Source organism: Protopterus annectens, chromosome 11.part0 (assembly GCF_019279795.1).
Source record: "Protopterus annectens isolate FY-2018-M chromosome 11.part0, PAN1.0, whole genome shotgun sequence".
NCBI classification, from domain to species: Eukaryota; Metazoa; Chordata; order Ceratodontiformes; family Protopteridae; genus Protopterus; species Protopterus annectens.
The window spans coordinates 1,218,732,838-1,218,749,786 of record NC_056745.1 but is presented as its reverse complement, the minus strand read 5'-3'; the positions used below and the strand labels follow the sequence as shown (position 1 = coordinate 1,218,749,786).

The window sequence follows — 16,949 nt, the reverse complement described above, 5'->3', positions numbered from 1 at the left end:
ACACAGTTTTACCTTGTCCTGAGTAGCTTTTGCTATACTGGAAGTTTTATCTGTTGCACAATGCCTAAAAAGGCACTATAGGGATGGATAATGTTTTGGTCAATATCCAAAAGCCTAGAAGTGACAAGTGAAGACCATCCCTGGCAAAGCAGCATGGCCTGTCAATCATGTCCGCCCAGGTTGACAATATTGGACCCCTTGGGAATGACACCAGTAACTAAGCCAGTTGTTAAAGTCAATCATTTTCTATTGGTATTGTGGCATTATCCTTGGAAGTGGTAGAATGCTGCTCAATACTAGGCTCATACCTGCCTATGCCACATATTCTGAGAGCTCAATCATGTCTGTCTTCATATACACCAAGGAGGTATGTCTCAGGTCATCCATGCCCACATGGACTACGTCTAAGTCATACTGGCACTTACGGTTACGTGACCTGAGTGCTTGTGTGATCTGGTGAATCCTGACCCATGACAGGCAACTAACTGCAACCTTCCTCTTATTCAGCCTTTTAAGATAGAACCAAACACCCCAATACTGGGTGATTTTAACTACCCTGCCATTAACTGGGAAAACTACTCATGTCCCAACACCTTTGCGCAACGGTTCTTGGAATTCATAAACTCCAATGCCCTGGATCAACTAATCCATAGTCCCACCAGGGGCTCCAATATCCTAGACCTGGTGATTACCAACATGGGAAATCAATGCTCCATACCTATGGTCACCCCCTTGTTAGTCAGGTCTGACCATAAGCTAATCACCCTTAACATCCACATCCCACCCCACCCCCCAGTAAAGAAACCACCATAAAAAACTTCTCCAAAGCCAACTTCATGCTACTCAAGTCAGAAGTGACAAATTTCATAACACCCATGCAGACGGGAACTGAAAGTTCAACTGCTGAATCCTACACTAAGGCACTGTACGAGCACATCCACTCATGCATGAATCGTGCCATCCCAAATAGAACCAAAATGCTCTCATCCAAAAAAAGGAAGCCAATCTGGTGGTCCCCTGCCATAAACAAACTTTACAACAAAAGGAAGAAACTTTTGCAGAAAAGAGGAAAATCCCAGGATGCAAAAAACTCCCTTACTAGCCTCAGTAAGAAACTGAGATGCCTCATAAAATCCTCCAAAGCTGGTTACGAAAATAAAATTGCCAAAGATTACAAAGACAACCACAAAGCATTCTATAACTATGTCAAGAATCTAAATGGCAATGCTCAGATCTGCTCTGAGCTAAATGGCATTAAATATACTGATTCAAAGGATATTGCCAATATCCTGGCAGATCGATTCAGTGCCAACTTCACCCCCTCTCACCCCCTAAATGGCCCATCTCAATACCGGAAGATTGCCAAATTCCAGTAATAACGGCCACACAGGTACAAAACGCACTCTCTAAAGCCAAGAATACAGCATCCATGGGACCAGATGACATCCCGGGCTGTGTACTGCATGAACTACAATATGAACTGGCACCTCACCTAAGTATCATGTTTAATCATAGCCTCACCTCAGTTTTCGTGCCCACTGAGTGGCGCAGAGCTACAGTTATCCCAATCCACAAGGGGGGATCCACCTTGGATCCCGGAAACTACCGTCCCATCAGTCTGACAAGCCTTATCTGCAAGGCCATGGAGCGTATTATCATGGAACTTATAAACAAAGACATTGGCAACCTTCAAACACTGGACCCCACCCAGTTTGGGTTTGTGAAGGGCCGATCTTGTCTCCTGAACCTGATTGACTTCTTTGAATCAGTCTTCAGAGCCATGGACAAGGGTAAGGTGGTCCACACAGCCTATCTAGACCTTGCCAAGGCCTTTGATACCATACCCCACTCTGGAATCATAGATAAACTTACTAAGTTGGGCATTAATCCCTATGTCACCCAATGGGTTGCTAAATGGCTTACTGATAGAACCCACACTGTAAAAGTAGCCGACTCCAAATCCAGCTCCAGACAAGTGACAAGTGGAGTACCTCAGGGTTCAGTCCTGGGGCCGCTCTTGTTTGGCATCTACTTCTCTGAAGTACAGGTCAACACTAAGGGACTCTGGCTAACAAAGTTTGCAGATGACTGCAAACTGGGAGCCATTATTGAATCCCCAAATGATGTGGATACTCTACAAAAGGGCCTTACAGAAACAGATGCTTGGTGCCAGAGCCATGGGCTCAAGCTCAATGCCAAGAAATGTATTGTTATCCCCTTTGGGAAAAAACATGTATCCATGAATTACCATATAGGTGGCAGTACACTAAACACAGAAAGTGTGATAAGAGACTTAGGGACACAGGTGGACAGTGGTCTCACCTTCGATAACCACATCACCACAACAGTCAGGAAATCCTTCTATGTGGCACACCTCATCACGAAGGGCTTTTCATCCAGAAAAAAGGAGGTCATTGTCCCACTGTACTCATCCCTCATTAGACCCATTATAGAATACAATGCCCCATTTGGTATGTACCTCTCAAGACATCTGCAACAACTGGAAAGGCCTCAGAAATACCTCACTAAAAGAATCACAGGCCTAAAGCAGATGCCCTACGCTGACCGCCTTAAAAAACTCCAGCTATACTCTGTCACATATCGTCTACTCAGAGGCGATCTCTGCTTAACATACAATGCCATGTCAAACCCAGAGCTGTTGGACATGCTACACTTAAAGAAATCCCAATCCCTCATAGCTACATGCTCCAGAGATCTAAACCTCGTCATCACAATAAACAAAACATGCTGGAGGGATAGGTTCCTGACCCAGAGACTCCCCAGACTCTGGAATAGATTGCCCATACATGTCAAGCAGAGTGCCTCTTTGGACCTCTTCAAGAAGAACCTTGATGATTGGATGGGAGAAAGGAAATTCACCCCAGGGATCACGTCAATCGCCCTGCTAGACAGGGGTCCAGGAAAGTAAATAATGTGGGAAGAAATAGACAGGGAATTGTTATGGCTAGGCTTGTATAGGCCCTAGGGCTGATAGCCTAGTACCAACCTATGAACCTATGAACCTATAAGAAGGACATCAGTGTTTGTCACAATCGAGTCTCCTACGACTAGAATATTGGGTCGTGGAGTGTTTCATCTTATGGGCTTTGTAGTTGAGGCACAATGAGATGTGACTTTATGTGTGGCAATGGGAATTGTCTTGTTTGTGCATGTATGGATTTTCTGAGAACTGCACCCATGAGGCCTTTGAGGTCTGGGTAAGTTACATGTCAGCACCTCTTGCATATATGAACCTATGTGTGTGGTCTTTTGCAGATGTGTTGAGTGATGTGTGGGAGTCACTGCCAACCTGTTTGTTGTTTTTTTGTACCTGTATGTGAGAGTCTAGCCTCCAGTGTCAATCTGGAAAGGCTCACCCAGATTCTGCTACAGTGTGCTGTGAGGGAAAGGTTAGTTAGCTTTTTATTTGTTGTGGTTTGTATTACTTTATTGCTTTTTTCTGTTTTGTATACTGTGATTTGTTTTCTTTACACCGTGTTTTACTTGTATTCTGCTTTTAACTGCATACTAAAACTTGAAAAGAGACCACAGCTCTGTCTCTTGCGAGTCAGACAGAAATTAGAAGAGGTCAATTAAGGAGCCACACATAAGTTATGACAGGTCAGCTAAGGTTAATCATCTGTGAACTGAGGGGGTGGAGCTAGGAACTAAACATTCTATTTAAGGGGTAAAATGAAACATTTCAGAGATTTACTGGAAAAGCTCACCCAGATTCTTCTACAGTTTGCTGTGAGGGAAATGTTAGTTTGCTTTTTATTTGTTATGTTTTGTATTACTTTATTGCCTTTTTCTATTTTGCATACTGTGACTTGATTTCTTTACACTATGTTTTACTTGTATTCTACTTTTAACTGCATACTAAAACTTGAAAAGGGACCACAGCTCTGTCTCTTGTGAGTCAGACAGAAAATGTTCCCACCCTGCCACCCAGTTACTGTTGTGTTCTTAATCACCACTGTCTTTCTAGTTGCCTGCCCCTTATGTTAATTTAACCATATATCTTATTTCCTCTCTGCTTTTGCTGGCTGGTGTGAGTAAGCACAAAATTATCACTTTGTGAAATTGGTCCCCTTCAACTATTTAATTTTATTGGCCATCCTACTGTATTCCATAGTACCAGAATACAAAAGTGTCCACCTCCTTTCAATCTATTTGGCTGTTTTAAAAATAGACACACTCCCCAAAACTTAACTTTTAGACAGGTAAAACTTAAATTACCTACTTTCACATCTAACTTTTCTAGTGCACACTGCAGTGCTTAGGATAAACCATTTTTTTATCTTACCTTTAAGCATTTATTCCAAGACCACTAGTTATTGTAGAGCCCACATTCTGCCTCTCAGTAGTCATCTTGGGGTTAGTGCTTCTGTTTTCTCCTGGTGAGAGAAAGAGTGCAGTTACATTATTTCATGGAGGCTGCTGATCACCAGAAAGCTTAATAACTGCTTTATAGGTGACAGCTTAGAATTTGTGCTTATATTCTGATCCTGGTGAGAGTAGGAGCAGAGTGCATTGATTCCTGACACTTTCTGGTTGGAGAGTGAGTGTCTGTGCTTAACATACCTGATTCGTCTGGTTGTTTTTCGAGGCATCTATCAGAAAAAGGCTACAAGCCTGCAGACCCTTGCATTATCTGGGACAAGACTGTCGATCACCAAACAGGCTGTGGCCTGCTTCTCTTCTTGGGATTGGTGTTAAAACTAGCTAGTTTTAGCTAGAACTATCCAGTTTTTTAGTTTCAGCACTCAAAACTGTTTCCTTGTGCTCAGCACTTGCTCAGAACTCATTGTAAGCACTAAATAAACTACAAATTACTACAGCACTCAAGTTTCCGCACTTGTCAAGAGGAAATAGTTCTTAGTACTTAAATTAATAAGCACCTATCCAGGCATGTCCATGGGTCAGCTCCCAGTATTTTCTCCTGTCCACCTGATGAATCTGAGTATCTTGGCGCAATGTAGCAATTGCTTTATGTACACTGACAACCCTCTCCTCCTACCACCCAACACTACAACCTGTGAGAGATGCATTTATATAGCCAAACTGGAAGCCAAGCTCTCTCCAGCCAAGACTGGACTAGACAGTCAAGAGAAGGTTAACACCTGCACCACACCACACTCACCACATAGTCCTTCAAAACCCCCACTACCAAAACCCACACATAGAAACACAAAGCACACACCCACATTCATGGAGGCTCTCAATAAAAATCTGCCCAAGCAACAGAGACTTCCCAAGCTGAAACGCAGACAACCACCACCCCTCAACACTACCCAAATGACACATAGCCGACAAAATCAGTGTGCTATTCAACCTCAGCCCATAAGGTAAAACAATGTACCCAACACACTAGTCATAGGTGACCCTATAGTCAGGCTCACTGATGTCCCACTCACCAGGCTAAACAAGGACAAATTTACTGTCAGCTACCTGTCAGGTCCCAGGATCCAACACATAGCGCATGCACTCAGGTCACTCCACAACGAGTACAAATAAGACTCTGTCATTGTCCATGTTGGTGTGAATGACCTGAGATGTACCTCCCTTGACTACATGAAAAGAGACATGGAAGAGCTCTCAGATCTTGTAGCCCAAGGGGGTATGACCCTAGCCCTGAGTAGCATCCTGCCATCACCCAGAATGATACCACAGTACAAGGACAAAATGATTGACTTCAACAATTGGCTAAGCTTCTGGTGTCATTCTAAGGGGATCCAGTATCTGCCTGGGATGACATGGTCGACAGACCATGATGTTTTGCCAGAGATGACCTGCACCTCTCACCCCTGGCATTCCGGATACTGGCTAAGGCTCTTGCCACCCCTATAGTGCATTTTTAAGGCAAGGTTCAAATGCCAAATTCACCACTGTAATAGGTACAAGCAAGCAAACTCTGAGGGTAATGCTACTCAATGCTAGAAGTCTAAACCTCAAAATGCACTCACTCAAGGCAATCCTTAAAATGGAGAACATTGACATCTGTGCAGTGACAGAGACGTGGTTCTAGTCTCCAGAGAGCACCACTGCATTACCAGGCTATAATTCATACCACTCCTTTCAGCCCCCTAACCTGGAATGAAACACTAAAGGTGGAGGCATGTCCATATTCATTAAGGATATCTATACCTCCAGGCTAGTTGCTCAACATAATGCATCCAAAATTATCCAAGTGCAACTAACACTGGGCAAAACTGCAATCCAGGTTGTAGCTTGTTACAGATCTTTCACCATGCCCCAGGATTCCCACTCTGCATTTCTTAAGATACTGGAAAATATTACGGTACAACCCAATACCTTAATTATGGGTGATTTTAACTACCCCACCATCAACTGGGAAAACTACTGATGTATCAACTCATTTGCTCGTTTTCTGGAATTCATAAATTCCAATGCCTTTGATCAGCTTGTCCACACCCCCACCAGGGGCAGCAATATCCTGGACCTGGTCATTACCAATATGGGTAACCACTGTTCCACACCTGAGGTCAACTCCTCGTTGGTCAGATACGACCACAAGCTAATCACCCTAGATACCCATATCCCACACCCACCCCCCATTAAGGAAACCACCATCAAAAACTACTCCAAAGCCAACTTCATGCTTCTTAAGACAGAAGTGGCAAACTTCATGATACCCATGCAGATGGAAACTAGAGGTACGACTGCTGAATCTTACACAAATGCACTGTATAAGCACATACATGAGCGCATGGATTGTGCCATCCCCCAACAGAACCAAAATGCTATCCTTGAAAGAAAGGAAGCCTATCTGGTGGTCCCCTGTTATAAACAAACTCTACAACAGAAGGAAGAAGCTGTTGCAAAAAAGAATAAAATCCCAAGATTGGAGGAACTTCCTGGTCAGTCTCAGAAAGAAGCTGAGATCCATCATAAAATCCTCCAAAGCCAGTTATGAAAATTAAATTGCCACTGATCAAAAGATAACCACAAAGCATTCTACAGCTATGTCAAGAATCTCAATGGCAACACTCAGATCTTCTCTGAGCTACAACACAATGGCACTAAATATACAGAACCAACTGATATTGCCAACATCCTGGCAGATAGGTTCAGTTCTCACCCTCCAAAGGGCCCATCTTAATACCAGAAGAATGCAAAGCCCCTGTAATCATGGATGAACAAGTAAAGACCGCACTCTCCAAAGCCAAGAACACAGCATCCATGGGACCAGACAACATCCCAGGCTGTGTACTGCATGAACTACAGAATGAACTGGTACCCCACCTAAGTATCATGTTCAATCATAGCCTCACCTCAGGATATGTGCCTACTGAATGGCGCATAGCGATGGTTATCCCACTCACCACCAAGGACCCCAGAAACTACCACCCCATTAGCCTGACAAGCCTGGTCTGCAAGGCCATGGAACGTATCATCTTGGAGCTTATAAACAAAGACAGAGGTAACATCCAAACCCTGGGCCCAACTCAGTTTGGTTTTGTAAAAGGTAGATCATGTCTACTAAACTTGATTTACTTCTTTGTAGCAGTCACCAGAGCTGTAGACGAGGGCAAGGAGGTGCATACAGCCTATCTTGACCTCACTAAGGCTTTCAATACCATCCCACACTCTGGAAGTATAGATAAACTCACTAAACTGGGCATAAATCCCTATGTCACAAGTTGGGTGGCCAACTGACTCACTGACAGAATCCATACAGTAAAAGTAGCCGACTCCAAGTCCGACTTCAGATCAGTGACGAGTGGAGTAGCACAGGGTTCGGTCCTGGGTCTTCTCCTGTTTGGCATCTACTTCTCTGAAGTACAGACCAACACAGAAGGTCTTTGGCTAACAAAGTTCGCAGATGACTGCAAACTGGGAGACATAATAGAATCACCTAATGATGTAGACATTCTACGAAAAGGGCCTCACAGAGACAGATTCTTGGTGTCAAAGTCATAGCCTCAAGCTCAATCCCAAGAAATGCATTGTCATCCCCTTTGGAAAAAAATTGGTACCCATGAACTACCACATAGGTTGTAGCTCACTAAACACCGAAAGTGTGATAAGAGACCTCGGGACACAGGTGAATAATAGTCTCTCCATTGATAACCACATCGCCATAGAATTCCAGAAATCCTTCTAGGTGGCACACCTCATCACAAAAGGGTTCTCCTCTAGAAAAAAGGAGGTCATTGTTATTCTCTACTCATCCCTCATCAGACCCATTATAGCGTACAATCCCCCATTTGGCATGTATCTCACAAGACACTTGCAACAATTGGAAAGGCCACAGAAATACCTCACTAAGAGGATTACAGGCCTCAAACAGATGCCATACGCAGACTGTCTCAAAAAACTCCAGCTCTACTCAATCGCATATCACCTACTCAGAGGTAATCTCTGCCTAACATACAAAGCTATGTCAAACCCAGAGCTGCTGGACATGCTACACTTAAAGAAATCCCAGTCTCTCTGAACCACACGCTCCAGGGACCTAAACCTTGTCACCACAATAAACAGAACATGCTGGAGGGATATATTTCTGTTCTAGAGACTTCCCATAGTCTGGAACAAACTACCCATTCATGTCAAGCATAGCTCTTCACTGGCCCTCTTTAAGAAAAATCTTGACGACTGGATGGGAAATAGAAAATTCACCCCAGGAATCACTTCTGTGGCACTGCTCGACAGGGGCACAGGTAAATAATTTTCTTGGGCGGTGAAAGCCAGGGAACCTTTTTGGCTAGGCTTATAGACCCCAGGGCAGATAGCCTAGTACCTACCTATAAACCTATAAACCTAGAAACCTATCAAACTACATCTCTCACATACTGTATTTGTCTGTTCAGGAATTAAGTGGTTGTCAGTGTACATAAAGCAATTGTTACATTACCTCAGGATACTCATGCCCACCAAGCTGGATGCAAAGATAGCAGAAAAGTGCTCATCCATGGTTGTAGGTCCTAATGGACTTGAAATGATAGGAGAAGAGGGTGTTTGTAACCAGATAAAGGAATTGTGCTTATGTGGTGTAATAGGCAGCTAACTTAACCAGCAATGCTGCGCAGCACCAAATGAGATGCTTTCTGAGCAGCAATAGTCCATGGGGGCTATAATAAGGTAACCAGGGCAGTACATGTTCACAATAATGAAAATAAACAATGTTTCCAGATGTTTGTGTCTGTACAGGGCACTGACACAGTAAACAACTCCATGCAAATGTGCTGAATTTATAACAGAACCGGAAATATAGAAAACTGACTGAGCCCTCTGGCCAATACAACTACACTTTTGTGTGCGTCCCAGCTCAGGTAGACCAGTTAAACACTTACTACCACTAGATGAATAACGCCAGTCTTCCTAATGTAAAAGCACAGTTAAGGGGTGTCTGGAGTGAAATGTTACCATAGACAGACTTAAAGATACGGCTACATTAGTGTACTCTAAACAGCTTATAAAAATGGTATTATTCAATAAAAGTACTTTGATTTGTAGAAATGAGCTAATAGCCACTCAATTGTACAGAATTTATAAAGGCACTAAACACAAGATAAGCTAATTATTAAGCCCTCCAGACAATAAAACTACATGCAGAAATCTCAAATGTTTCCCCAACCTAAACAGACCAGGCTACCACTCAGTGCCACTAGATAGACAATCTACTGGCCTTTTGATGTAAAAACACAAAAAAGAACTTGCTACAGTATACAGATATATTACTTTATCCAGTGACTAGATAGATAATGAATTCAGAGCAAGTAAATCAGTAGGACAGACAATGAGAGGCAGCATGCCCATTTTTCAGTGAAAGGCAAATAGATAATTCAAAATATTAACAGCAGTGTAGAAGGAGAGGAGTTCATAAAGCTCAATTTACAGTAAGGGTGGGCAGCTTAAAATCACCAGGTTTAAAAAGCAGATCAAGAACTAGGAAAGTAGGTGGGAAAAATAACTAGTGGAGGATCACCAGTAGTATTTGCAGTTATGCAGGCTTGCAGCCTTGCCAGAAAAGATAAAGACCTAGAAATTCACTATGCATTTAAGTATCACTCAACAAACTATTTAACCAATGAAAAAAGAACACGTGGAATGTTCAACCTAGATAATTTAAGTATCAATCTCTCACATAGAACAAAAACACCACACCAAGCAGATTTCTTAAAACAGACTCACTCCAACAATGAGCAACCTCAATTTCCAAAGGTTGCTGATTAAGAGCTGACTAGTGCTTTCTAGAACCCCTGGTCTGATGAAAGTCAAGTCAAAGTCAAAGTCAAAGAAAACTTTATTGTCATTCAGAACTACACAGCAGTGTAGCTGAACAAAACTACAAAGCTTCGTTCTCAATGCTGGAAACAGTTGCACATATAGACAGAGAAAAATTAATAAAATATCACAGTAGAAATTTAATAAGTAGCAATTAGTAAGTAAAGTAGGACAGCAGTGACTCACACCCATCCCACAACAGGAGACAAGAAAAACAAGGAACAATATGAAGGTAATATTATCAAAGTAAAAATGAACAATAGCAGCATATCTATGATTAGACTGAATTATTGCACAGTTTGTATATTGCACTTTACAGTCCTTCAGTGTGTAGGTGGGTTACCTTAGTATTGCACTTGGTTATTGCACATCTGTAAAATAAGCCCCTTGATATGCTACTTATGTAATGGTTTGTTTTTCCCAAGAGTTCAATGGTCTAATGGAGAGCGGAAAGAAACTATTTTTTAGTCTGGTGGTCTTACAGTGCAGGCTTCTGTATCGCCTGCCTGATGACAGGCGAGTCTCAGAAAGCAAGCACTATAGCAAAATATTGAGCACATTTATTAAATTCTTCACAGATATATTACATTCTTCACAAATATAGCCTTCCACATGATGAGGCTGTCTGTCCTTCAGAGTCTATCCACTCGATGGAAGAGTGCAACTAATCAGTTTGCTGCTGGAGAAATCTACTGGGACAAGTATACATGTGTCTTCTGGAAGTTTGCAGCCAGGTGTACTGAAAAATGGATGTCCAGGGCAGTCTTGTCTTCAAGTAGACTAGAGTGATGCCTCTAGTATTTAATCCTTTAGCTAACTCTTCATCAGTTAACAAAGCTTAAAGTTAAATCATACCTCCCATGGAACCAGCTATATCAGACATAAATATCACAGAGCAACAATGTTCAACAAAAAGTCTATAGCATGGTTCTAAGTCCTAGTCTACTCAACAAAAAATGGCTGAGGTGATTGGACCAAGTCTCCTGCACTGTGCAAGACCCATATTTATAGGTTCCACTTGGAACTAACAACCATAAATCAAATGACTGATCAGACAAAGTGAATTGTTTAATTACAAGATCACTATCTGTAACATCAAGTTAAAATAGCAATACCCAAGTATGCAGGTAGCAGATTGTCAAACCAGCCAAGGCATGCATCATGATCTCAAAGTTCCTGTCTGTCATTATCATACTCACCTTACTAAAATAAGGTAATATTAAAACCAGCCTTGGACCCAACATTTGAAAGGATAAAGTCCTGATCATACATTATTTAAATGTCTGCAATACTAACAGCAAATGGGCACATTATGAAATGTGGAGTGGATCCAGAAAAAATAAAATCATAACCAAGATATTTATTGAATTGAACCATATACCCTCTCATCCAATAAGGGCATTGTTCAAACTATTCTTATCCAGATCTCCACACAGACAGACAAGACTAAAACTATTGCAGTTGCATGTGTTTATGGTCTGAAATTGTGGAAAGAGGAAACTCTAATTGCTTCTCTAGCAAAAGAACCAATAGAACCAATCATAATAGTGCTTAGAGAAGCTTAACAAAAGTTTGTTATGTAACTCTTAAGCAAAGTTATGATCATGTCTTAGGCTAGGGACAGTGCTCTCTGCTAAAGAATAGTGAAAAAATGTAAAACAGTCTTTAAAAGCTCTTAAAACTTCATTGTGCTACACCTATAAACAGAAAGCATGGAAAAACAATGTGTATAACAGCTTTTAAAAGCTGTTTTACATTCTTCCAGTAGAGCACTTCATCTCTGCCTACTGTACCTCTTACACCAAACAAATGGAATATAGTGCCAAAAAAGACCAAAACCACTGTACCTCTTAACTAACCCTGATTTTGTAGAATGTCCCTAATTTTTTCTCATATTTTTGTCCTGTTCCTCATAAAATATCTGCTTTTCTGATAAATCACCAAGGATCACAGTCAATTAATAATGCCACTCATTAGAGTTCCATACTTATTGTTCAGAAATATATGTTGATATAAGACTAGTTGTTCGATTAACATTTTAAACTGATTTAGGGCAATATTTAAAAACTATCCCTAATTTTCATCATTTAAACCTCCATTATTTTTGCATTTGTCTAGAGATCTCAGGCAAAGAATTTGACACATAATGTTGCTGCCTGTTTGACAGTGATAAGTGCTTTTTCTGCTTTCAAATTTGCAATTCTACACTTCCTCTTTTTTTTTCTATAACTGGTAGTACATGGAGCATATAAAGCTCTGTGCCTTACAAAGAATTATAATCGGGTCTCTGATCATAACCTTTGTTATGTGTTCTCAACATGGATGCCAAGATTTACCTTTCAAGCTTTGTGCCCGATGTGAATTTCTTGACGATTATATCTTCAACACATAACAACAGTGTTGTGATCAAAGACCCAATTATAATCCTTTATATTATATACAACCTTAACATGAATTGACATGGCAACAAAACCAGCATTTAAAACAACTATCATCCAGTCTATAGCCTTATACAGTTGGTCTCCCAGGGCTGCAGACCTAACCCAGAGTCAAACAATTGATTTTAGACATAATAATCACTATCATTATAGACAAAATTAAGTCCATGCAAATATTGCCAGATTCAATCAGTGATTAATACCTAATTATCACCAGAACATTTAAATTTGTTAAACTTCCCATAGCATAATTACTTCAAAATATGTTCCATACTCTACTGAAAATATTCTCTCACCTAAGCTTCAATAAATAGCTTGCAATGCACTTTTTTTTACTGACTTAATCTTGCCCTGTCTACCTTTTATAATATTCTTACAACCATATAAGACATGTTATTTCCAATAAAAATAATAATAAGGCTCAGAAATAGTCTCAACCTCGGATTTAAAACAGCAAATGAAGCAACCAGGCCCCAATGATATTACAATATCAATTAGTACCGCAAGATCCACAGAGATGCTAGAATCAATACTAATACTCCTGAAGCTGTAGCATTTAAAGCATATGCACCAATAGACTATTCCTCAAACAAAGATCCAACATCAACATACTTCAAAGCATTATTCATAACAATATCTCTCCACCTACTAAAAATACTCATTTATTTAATACTGACTCTGATGTGCAGCCAACTATTCTCCTTCATAAATATTTAGAATATATTCCTTTCTATTTCAATTGCATCTGCAAAGTGTGTATTAAGGATCTGCTAGACAAAAATTAACTCCAGCTATAAACCCACATACTACATTATCATCCAAAAATCCTAAAATTAGGGAGACAATTGCCTTGTCCCCTACTAGCTTTTATGTCCAGCCCATCTTCAAAAATATATACCTTTCCAGCCCATCTTCAAAAATATATACCTTTCCAGGTTTAAACATCCCATCACCAATACAAAAGAAACCAACTCAAGCTGCAGTATATGATTATTTACCCATTGCCAACTTGTACCCTCTAACAACATCCTTGTAGATTTAGGCCCTAAATACTACAATGGCTGCCATGTATACCCTGACAGATCAAATATATACCAGCATTTATCATGGTTCTTTAGCTGGTACCACTTTCCTTGACATGAGATGAGTCAGTAGATCAAAGTATGCTTCTCAATAAGTTTGCATCAATTGGCTTCTCTAATGAAGTAATGCTTTGATTTACAAATGTTCCTTCAGCATGAGTTTTTAATTCTCAGACTCTGATGTTTAATCTCAAATTGAAAAGATATACATATTCCCTAGGGTTCAGTTTATGCCCACTGCCATTCTCCGTGTTCATTAATGACCTCTCATGGAATCTCCCAGAAAGTAAATTTACTGTAGACAGATGATATAGTTATTACAGAAGTCCAAAGAAGTGTTGGATTGCTATGGAACTGGCTAACAACAAACTCATTCCTAATACCTTTAACACCAATATTATATTTTTTGATGCCCTAAATCATCTCCAAAAAGACATCATCATCAGCAGCAGAATCATAACCAATCCCAGTAGCTATCTGCTACCAGGTGGTACACCTCAAAAAGATTTCAGCCTACTTCTAGATCACAGTGTTAGTTTTACAACTCATATAGAAATAGTGGCTAATAATGTATTCTCCCAGCTCAAGATATCTTACAATATATCAACCCTACTAACCAGTGAAGGGAGGTAAGGCATTGCTCTCAATGTGTTATTGCCCAGACTAGAATATGGTCTTCTCGTAAATTCTGTATTACCCGCCCATAATTTAGCATCAATACAAACAACTGAAAAAATACTTAGATTTATATATTGAGCCATACCATTCAATTGTCCAGAATTTTACAGAATGCCCAGAATTTTGCCTCATATTTTTGGAAATTGGTAGTTTTCTAGAAAATTATTCAGAATTTTAGTCACTAAATAATGACAGACATTTAAATTGCTGACTTCATATCCTTCATAAAATGTCTGCTAATGTGAAAGTTGTCATTCTATCAAAGTTTTAAGTTTATAAGACCCTTATTTAAAATCTGTCCATGATTTTAGGGTAATGCTCCCTGATTATTTTTGGCTTTTCCATGATTTTTGTGATAATAGGGTGAGAGGTTTGAATCTAGTCAATCAAAAAGAACATCACTTCACTGCCATGTATAAATGCAAATGGCTGCCAGTGAATGTAAGATCAGCTCTTTTATTAAACACTCTCCCATATGTATTACTTTATGGAATATATAGTGCCAACTATTATAATACAATCTATGCAGCAGAGAACAATTCTTCATTATAGTCCACGTCATCTCAGTTGACTTACCAATTTGACAAATAAGTTAGCATTAATGGGAAACACAAGTACTGATTCAGCATGAAAATAAAAAAAAAATGTCCAGGATGCAGATTGTTTTACATGATGCACAGCATTCTTAATTTCAGGCTTCCAACTTCATTTATCACTTGCTTCCTTTCAGTAATCATTAATCATTCCCATTCTTTCTTTTTAACAATGCAGCTCATTTCCTTTCCCTTCTCACTACAATTTCGTATTCAGTTTTATGTCCTGTTTCTCCAAGTATTCACACATGGAAAGGCTGTTGAAGCAAGGTTAGTGACATTGTCGGCGAAGTACAAATTTCATGAAAAAGCAATGATATGGCTTCTCCAAGAACAGAACTTATGAGTAGGTCATGATACAAGGCAGTAACCAGGCAATGACTGGTGAGGGTCAGGAACACTTGAGGAGAAGAAACACTTGATGATCCCAGTGCAGTTATCTTAGTAATGCCAAAAATTTATAAATAGGGTTATTCATGCTAGCCATATTCCAGGGAGCTAGAAGTCTAGAATTCCTTATAGCATAACCAAGAAATCTATATTCCAATGCAGGTCTTAATTGATACAGGTAATTGCTGACATTAGCATCAGAATGTCTTCTAACAATCATTGAATATCCTTAAGGTACCAGTACTTCCAATAGGCAAAATCAAAGCTTTGTTTGAAGTTAAAATAGGAGAAAGCTTCAAACAGGCAAACTTTGTAAAAAGAAAGAAAAAAATATGCTTGGCTTGAAACAAAATGTATTTGCAAAAAATTATCTGATAGCTCACAAACCTAAGAAATGAAAAACTATGTTAGAAATAACATTAGTAATTGGTGGAGATGCATAATGCTTATACATAATGCTTACTGACATTTTAAGGGGACACATATTGTGTTAATATGTTCCCTCCTGCAGCCCTTTTGCATACACTGCCTGTGGAATGCAAACTCCACATAGAAAAGGGCAATGAAAGCACATCCTCATACTGCCAGGGAAATGGCAGAAGAGTAGGAGATACCCTTAGTTATTTTAAGTTCTACAGAGGCTCAATGGTTAAGGTTTCGCCTCTGAAGCTTTGGGCTTTGGGTAGAGGTAGATATTGACTTAAATGCACAGGGATGCTGCTGTAAGTAATTGAGTAGAAACAACAACCAAGCCAAACAGCAACCAAGAAAAAACAGCAGTTTTCTGTTGAATGTCACCAAGCACGATAGATTCCACCACAGTTAAGAACAAAGTGCAAAACACAATTTATTTACGCAATTCCAAAATCAAGGCGTTTTCGTCCTATAGCTGGATTTCATCAGATAATTAAGTGAGTACTATTAACTGGAATAGGGCAGCACATTACATCAGAGTCAGCTCTAAGCATGGTTATAATTTAATATAAATAACTAGTCATACACAAATCCATATGATTGGTAGTCTTTCAGTAGTAGCCCTTCTCTTTGGAATATATAGTAGATTTATTTCTCAGAAGGAGAGCTCAGTTCAGACATATACAGCTGTTTTAGCCACTTACACATCAGATGTCTGAATGTGATCAAATAAAACAAAAATGGCCACAGTAATAAATTTCAACTTGCTTCTCTCAAACAAATGTAGTAACCTCAACCATTATGAAACTAGGCCAATGACTGTTCAACTATAACCAAACAGCAACAGGGCTCTGTCACTTGCATCAACAGACTAGCGCAGTATCCATTTATTATATCCATCTCAAACCTCTGACCATGATCACATCAATGAAGGCTTAGTTCCGATCTATCAAGAGAAGGTATCAGTCACTTTCATCCAGAGACTGCTTCTTTGCATACCAATTACAGCCAATATATTGACTTTATATACCTCAGATGTTTGACGGTGATGAAAATAATTGCCATAGCACTTCTGTCCTATGGAATGCCACATTGGTAGCAGC

The 16,949-nt window shown here is 39.9% G+C and overlaps 1 protein-coding gene across 1 annotated transcript in view; it reads right to left on the bottom strand.

Moving 5' to 3' along the window:
* The window catches only part of LOC122815047 (extracellular calcium-sensing receptor-like), a 270,860-nt gene that overhangs the window by 206,715 nt on the left and 47,196 nt on the right, over window positions 1-16,949 (bottom strand). The window contains exon 2 of the mRNA XM_044087294.1: window positions 12,588-12,630. Coding sequence (XP_043943229.1) covers window positions 12,588-12,630 — 43 coding nt within the window. The remainder of the gene's footprint in view (window positions 1-12,587; window positions 12,631-16,949) is intronic.